This window comes from Microtus ochrogaster, unplaced genomic scaffold (assembly GCF_000317375.1).
Source record: "Microtus ochrogaster isolate Prairie Vole_2 unplaced genomic scaffold, MicOch1.0 UNK14, whole genome shotgun sequence".
In the NCBI taxonomy this organism is placed as follows: domain Eukaryota; kingdom Metazoa; phylum Chordata; class Mammalia; order Rodentia; family Cricetidae; genus Microtus; species Microtus ochrogaster.
In genome coordinates this window covers 3,764,339-3,771,656 of record NW_004949112.1, presented here as the reverse complement: position 1 = coordinate 3,771,656, position 7,318 = coordinate 3,764,339, and the positions used below count along the sequence as shown (strand labels likewise).

The 7,318-nt window shown below is 48.9% G+C and overlaps 2 protein-coding genes across 2 annotated transcripts in view; both read left to right on the top strand.

Annotated features, from left to right (window-relative positions):
- Window positions 1-4,245: 4,245 nt before the first annotated feature.
- On the top strand, window positions 4,246-4,941 carry CUNH19orf84 (chromosome unknown C19orf84 homolog; the record flags this gene model as incomplete). Its single annotated transcript, XM_026789074.1, has 1 exon — window positions 4,246-4,941. A coding segment is annotated over one exon (558 nt), but the record flags the coding sequence as incomplete, so codon positions are not given.
- A 956-nt stretch (window positions 4,942-5,897) lies between these two features.
- Lim2 (lens intrinsic membrane protein 2) overlaps window positions 5,898-7,318 on the top strand; it is a 7,631-nt gene continuing 6,210 nt past the window's right edge. Inside the window, exon 1 of the mRNA XM_026789127.1 lies at window positions 5,898-6,520. Coding sequence (XP_026644928.1) covers window positions 6,346-6,520 — 175 coding nt within the window. The 5' untranslated portion in view covers window positions 5,898-6,345. The remainder of the gene's footprint in view (window positions 6,521-7,318) is intronic.

Here is a 7,318-nt window from a genome sequence, read left to right as displayed (position 1 = left end):
AAAAAAAAAAAAAAAAAAAAAAAAGTGTATGGTGCTTGAAGAACGGCGCCCAAGGCTATTCTTTTACCTCCACACATAAGAGTATGACGTCATCCAAGCACAAAGATAAGAAATGAAGACAGCCATGCCCAGAACAAGCAGCAAGCCTGAGGCGTCCCTCCACTGCTGCTTCCTAACAAGGTGAAAATGTAAAGCAGGAAGGATGTAACTTGGTTGAGGGGCCACAGCTCTGCAGAGCAGTGAGAGGTGAGACTTCACTTCAGCTTGCAGGCTGGAGGTCACACCCATGACCAACAAGTCCCCCGGGGTTCCTTCTCAGCCGATTTCTAAACCGCTGTGACCCTCGCAGTGACTTTTAGATGAGTTTTCTCAACCAGTCTCCTGAGCAATTGCAGTGTTTCTTCTTGCGGGGACCAAAAAGTCACTGGAGTTTGCAGCAAAACCCAGAACTTATTCACACAGATTAGGTACTGGGTGCAACATACTTCCTGGGTACAAGGAAGTACTATCTACCCAAAGCCAGAGCCAGAGCCAAGGGAAGGAAGTTGTCCTTAAAAGGCCAGGTATACAGCCACCAAGTAGAGCTAAGCCCGAAGGGTACCTATAAAAGAATAAGGTAAGAGAAATCCCATCACTCCGGAAATGGGCAAACAAAAGGGCTCAGAAAGCCTCTGTAGCTTGCTCAAGGCCATACACTAGTTAAGGAGTAGAACACGAAACAAAAGAGGGGCTGGAGATTTACTCTCTGGGAGAGTGACTGTCTAACTTGGTCAGGTCCTGTATTCAGCCCCTAACACTGGGAAGACAAACAAACAAACAAAAAGCTTGTGTCATCTTTGTTGGGGGGGGGGGTGCCTACTCCAGCCGCCCAACAGGCTGTCCTGCTTCTCAAACACCCCTCAACTCAGCTTCCGAGCTCACTACACATCAAAACCCACTCTTCAACCACAGACAAGTTCTCTTCTCAAAGTATAAGTCAAATCATGTCACACATGAGCTTAAAATCACGCAAAGTGTTTATTTATTATTAGGATATTATTACCTCTGAAGCCCATGCAGATCTGGACTTGCCTGGGTTTATCCCAGCACTCCTGTCTGCCTGCCTCACCAGGGCTAGGATTACAGGTGTATCCCAGCAACCCAAGCCCTCCTATTCTTTTTTTTTTCTGAGACAGGGTTTCTCTGTAGCTTTGGAGCCTGTCCTGGAACTAGCTCTTGTAGACCAGGCTGGTCTCGAACTCACAGAGATCCGCCTGCCTCTGCCTCCCGAGTGCTGGGATTAAAGGCGTGCGCCACCACCGCCGCCCGGCTAAGCCCTCCCATTCTTACCTTCCTCCCTCCCTCCTTCCCTCCCTTTATTTTTAAAGCACTATGGGATGAAATCCAGGGCCTCCGGCACGCCAAGGCAAGCCCTCTACTACTGTAAGCCAAGGAAGTAAGGCTGAGGGATACAGCTCAGTAGTAGAGGGCTTGCCTTGGCGTGCCGGAGGCCCTGGATTTCATCCCATAGTGCTTTAAAAATAAAGGGAGGGAAGGCCGGAGACTCTGAAAAGAGACAGTTGAGGGAAGGGAGAGGAAAGGAGAGGGCTTGGGGTGACAGCGGAAGAAGCATGTGAGGTTTGTCTGGAACTAGAGAAATGACTCCACAATTAAGAGCGCTTGCTGTTCTTGCAGAGGACCAGGGTTCAGGTCCCAGCACCCACATGGTGTCCCATAACCGTCTGTAACTCCAGTTCCAGAGGGATCTGAGGCCATCTTCTGACTGTCTCGGCTGAGTGTGCATGCATGCGATGCAGACATATATATAGGCACAACACCCATGCTCATAAAAGAATTGTTTTAAAAATATGTCTTATGTTTTGTTTCTAGCATTACAAAAAAAAATCTGAAAAGAAAGGAAATCAAAGGTTCAAAATCTTAGGCTGGGGATGTAGCTAGTGGGTCCACCATGGCTCTGAGCACACAAAGCCCTGGGTTCCACCTCAGCAATACATAAAAGACACGTGGGGCATAAGTCTGTAATTCCAACACTTGGGAGGTGGAGGCAGGAGGAGCAGAAATTCGATATCATCTTCAGCTACATAGTGAGCGTGGGACCACTGTTCACCACACGAAGCCTCGCAAAAAATTTAAATTATTTAATTGTATCCAAAAAAGAAAAAAAAATCCAGCCCTTTCCTTCATCAACCCTGTTCTTGCTGTGACCAGTCAACCTCCAGGTCTTCTGGAACATTCCTATGATATCCTTCCCTAAGCAACTATTCCAAACACCCTCAGTGCCCTGATTTAATATCTTCAGAGACTCTGGTTGGTGGAGTTTTGTTTTGACTTGAAGCAGAGTCTTGTGTAGTGCGAGTTGTCATGGAATCCCCTATGTACTTGAGGATGATCTGGAGCTCCTACACCTCCTGCCTCCAACACCAACAACAACTTTCAATAAATATTCCTTAAATCAACGAACAGAAGGGCAATGGCTTCTTAACAAACTGCAGTGACGAAGAGCAGATAATCAATGTCTCAGCTAGGTGACTGAGAGATGACCCAACAGTGGTTAAAATGCTGGCTGCTTTACAGTGGGCCTGAGTTCAGTTTCCCCAGATGACAACCAGCTTCGGGAAACCCGATCCCTCTGTGGCCTCCCCACGCACTCCTTCCATACATGCATGTGCACACACGCACACACATGGTTAAAAATAAGAATAAGTCTCTGACGACAGTGTGATGGCTAGCATCATCTTGATGGCTCGTTTTTATATTTAAAGTTTAAAAACCTCCGTGCTCAAGAGGACTGCAAAGCACAACCGAACTCCAAATGTTAAGGGCTGTTAAGGATTGCTGTAAAATTGCCTAGTCTTGTACAATTTCAACAAAACAGTTGTTAATGCGTGTAACTAGGTCACAAGGTTAACTGCTGCTTCTGCTTCTGTAAACAAAAGCTCGCTTTGCTCCAGACAGCCTTCTGCTTAACAGAATGTAACTTTATGTTCTTTGACTTTATAAACCCCTGACTGATGTGGCTGGAATCCCTAACACCAATGTCTGACTAAAAGCCTCTATCCAGCCTCTTCATTGTTTGAACTGTACTAATGTCCAGACCAGTGAATCTCTGAAGGACCCTTAGACCCACATAGCAGCGAGGGCAGTGTTTACGACTTTGCACCTGCACCATCAAGAGATGTCACAAGAGTCTTGCCAGAATCAATTTTATTAGCTTCACTTTAAAATGTGGAAACTGAAGGAAAGAGACCAGGCAAACTTCAGGTCACAGAGCAAGTTAGAGTTAACATTTAACCACCACCACCCCGCCCCAGGATGCCTAGATTTACCATGACCCAGAGTCCTCAATCTAAAACTCACAACAAAGAACAGCCTGAGGCAACTGCAGAAATAAAGAGGAGACACTTGCATCTTCTAGGCCTAGATCCCTGGGTCTGTGGGAGGAGATGGGGTCTCACCCACTGGTTCTAAGTGAGGATGCTGACGATCTGAGGGCTGGAGCCTGGACCGCTGTGTCTGAGGGAGGCTGCCTGTGGTCTAGAACCATAGCTATGTTCAAACCACAAGAGTTGGGGTTGGAGAGCTGGGTACTGGCCTGGTCACCTGGATCTAAAGGAGTTACCGCTGGCTTCTGCCTAGGGAGGGAGGATATTCTGGACTGCCCAATGGCAGCTCCTTGCATCCTGCTAGCCCCGCCCCAGAGCGCCACACTTTTATAGGCCTTGGTTGGTTTCTTCTTTTGCCCCTCCCTTTCCTGTTAAGCCCCAGAAAGATCTAGAAAAGACTTCAGACGCGGTTGAGAAGATGGAAGAGCTAAAAGATGAGGCTTCATGCAGTGGGTGAGTAAGATAAAACCTTTCGGGGAAGAGCCTCAGGAAGAAGGGGGAGCAGAGTATATTAAAGCCAGGAGTGCCTTGAACTGAAAATACCATCTAAAAACCAAATAGACAGACTAGGAACTCTCTGGAGGACTTTGGTGGCTGACTGCTGAGAAAGATATTTTCAATATGGAGGGAAAGGAACAGAAGTTCAGCTACAGAGTATGAGACTAACCTGGCCACATGAGACCTTGTCTTAAATAAGTAAAATAATTAACTACAAAGTTAAGCCTTAGACACTTAGCAGCTGGGAATTGGAGCTGGGGTGCTGGGTGCTGGAATTTAAAAGGAAAGGGAATATGCGGGTGGAGGAACTCACAGGAGCAGGGTCCCCGGCAGTGGCGCAGCAGTACCAGACAGCTGATGATGGACTGACCAGCCTTATTATCTCCCTAGGGACAACCTTTCTCTGCCGTTAGCGGGAACTGAGACACAGCCTGCATCAGCTACCCCAGCCCTACCACCCTCGCTTCTTAGCATGCTAGACCCAGCTCACCTGGGACTCCCTGAGCAACTGGCCTCTGTGACTGTCCCTATCCGCCTGGACACTCTGTCTTACCTCCTACACACTGCCCTGCTGGGGACCTACAAGTTCCAACAGTCTCTACCCCCTTGCTCCTGCTCTGTGCAGCCATACCACAACTCACCACACACAGTCAGGAGACCTCCCAGGAAATGGGACCAGGCCTCTGGGGGCTGGGAGGTTCAGAGCAGGCCTTCCAGGGGCAGGGGCCGGGGCCGCGGCCAGTCCCGATGGTGTCCTGGGAGAGCCAAAGAGTTTGAGAGGAGCATGGCTGGAGGCCCTGGGGCTGGCCCCAAGACCCAACCAGTGACACCACCATCCCAGGATAGGCAGAAGGAAGCTGGAGCCCTGGAACCATCCCCACCTCCAGCGCCTTTGTCTGAAGACTGGGAGACAGACTACTAGGACCCCAAAGAGCATCTGGTACTTGGCCACCCAAGGGTTCCTTCCAAGAGCTCACAGAGTTCTTAATCCTTCAGAGGTACTCCTAAGAAATATCATCTCTACAGCCTTCCCAGCCTCCATACTACAGCCTCTGAAGGTCTTCTACAGATCACCTTGTAAAGCCTAAACCCGACTTAATTCCAGATAAGAAAACTCCCCCGCCCAGATTCACAGTATCCCAAGCCCTGCTACTATCCCCACTTATTCTCAATGCCCCCAAGGCTGCTCCAACCCCATTTCCAGACCAAATCATTACCCCAGTCCCTTCCTCTCTCCATTCCAAAGTCAACCCGATCCTCCACACTCTTCTCTCGGCCTTCAGTTCTAATCCACATTCATTCCTAATTTGTATATTTGCTGGGTTTTTTTTTTCAGTACTAGTCTCCTGAATGCCAGCCAAACATGGAACTAAACTGCAACCATCCTTTATTTTTATCTTGAGATAGGGTCTCGCCAAGTATCCAAGCTGGCCTTGAACTTGCGACCCTCCTGTCTCAGGCTTCCAAGTATCTGGGATGAAAGTTCTCGGCCATAAGGTCTCCCATTATTCCCAACTCATTTTGCTTTGTTTTAAAACCTGTCTCGCCAATCCTCCTCTGTCAGTCGGCTGAGTGCTGAGATTGCTGTGGACCAGAGACTGGCCTCATTCTCCTCTTCCTGGTCCTCATTTCATTTCCCCCATCTCACACGTCACACTCGCCTTCATGTCACACCAAGCGCCAGCCCCGCCCCAGCCCCAGTCCCAACATCTGCCATGTCCCAGTCAAGCTCTGACAAGCCCCTGATCCTACCCCACAAAGAATCCCTTGGCCTGACATGTCCAGACACCTTTATCTAGCCCTGTCATTGCTGTTCCCTATCCCCTGGGCTGGGAAGCCCAGGTTGAACAATAAAAGGATGGCTGCTCTGTCTCTTTTGTGTTGGCCATGCTTTCTGCGAAGCTCAGGCTACCCGTAATGGGGACTAGGGAGATGGGTAGGATCACAGACAGCGGCTGATGGGGCCCCCTTGTCCCCTGTTTCAGCAAATTCCATTGAGGGCTCTGCTGCCACTGTGTTTCTGCCTGCTGGAAGCTGCTGGGCTGTGCAGCCATTGTGTAAGGAGGCTTAAGGGATTTGGGGGAGCCATGAGGCAGAGATGCCAGCAACCTGGCTCAGCTCAGTCTCCACAGAGGGGCTTCGGCAGAAGGAGGGCTCAGAACAGTCTCCGCCACTCAGGTAGGCACCAGCGTAAGACCTGAAGCCCCCTACCTGAGAAGTCTAGGCTCCCAGACCCTTCTCTCCAAGAGCTTTGAATCGAGGTTGTTAGACATCTTCCTGTCAGGAATGAAGAATCCAGATTCTCCACCCTCTTCCCTCAGAGCCAGGAGTCCAGGCACTTGCTTTCCCCACTCAGACCCAGGAGTCTACTCTTCCCCTTAAGCCCATTCTCCAGCCTTCTTCTCAAACCCAGGGGTGTCCAGGATACCACTCACAAACCACCCTCCCCTCTCCACAGATCGCCATGTACAGCTTCATGGGTGGCGGCCTCTTCTGTGCCTGGGTGGGGACCATCCTGTTGGTGGTAGCCACAGCAACGGACCACTGGATGCAGTACCGGCTGTCGGGATCCTTCGCACACCAGGGCCTGTGGCGTTACTGCCTGGGCAGCAAGTGCTTCCTACAGACAGAGAGCATTGGTGAGCCTTGAGGCCAGAATTTGAGTGGTACTGAGGTCTAGCCTTGCCCAGAGCACAGCCCTACGGCCATCACGCCAGCATTCTAAGAGAAAGCATGGTGGCTCAGAGAGGCAGAGGCACTGGACTACAATGTTCAACAGGGGGTGGAACAGACTTGTGATCTATGGATTGTTTTCTAGTTCAGGGACAGGGTGTAAGGTTTGATAGTTAGGTTAATGGGGTGGCGTTTCCCCACACAAAACGATGTCAGATGCAGCAAAGAGGCTGGGGTTGCCAGAACAATATTTTATAAATATCTGTGATGAGCTGGGTGTGGTAGCATGTGCCTGTAATCTCGGCATTTGGGATGTGGCAACAGGAGGATTGTAAGTTTAGGCTACATAGTTTGACCCTGTCTCAAAATACAACAAACAAATAAGTGCTATGAGCCAATAAACAGTGTTAGGGACAGGGACCACGGAGACTGTTGATGGACTACATGCCAGACGAAAGACCTTTTGCTATCCATCTACTGTGTACCAGGTCATGTACTTATGGATGGATGGATACATGAATACATGAATAGGTGATTGACTGACTGATATTGATTGATTGACTGATATATATAATAGAAAGATGATGGTTAGATGGCTGAATGAAGAATAGATAGATAAAAAGACAAACAAAAAGAATAGATAGATGGTAGATAGATGATGGATAGATAGATAGGATGATAGATAGATAGATAGATAGATAGATAGATAGATAGATAGATAGATAGATATAGATAGATAGATAGGATGATAGATAGATAGATAG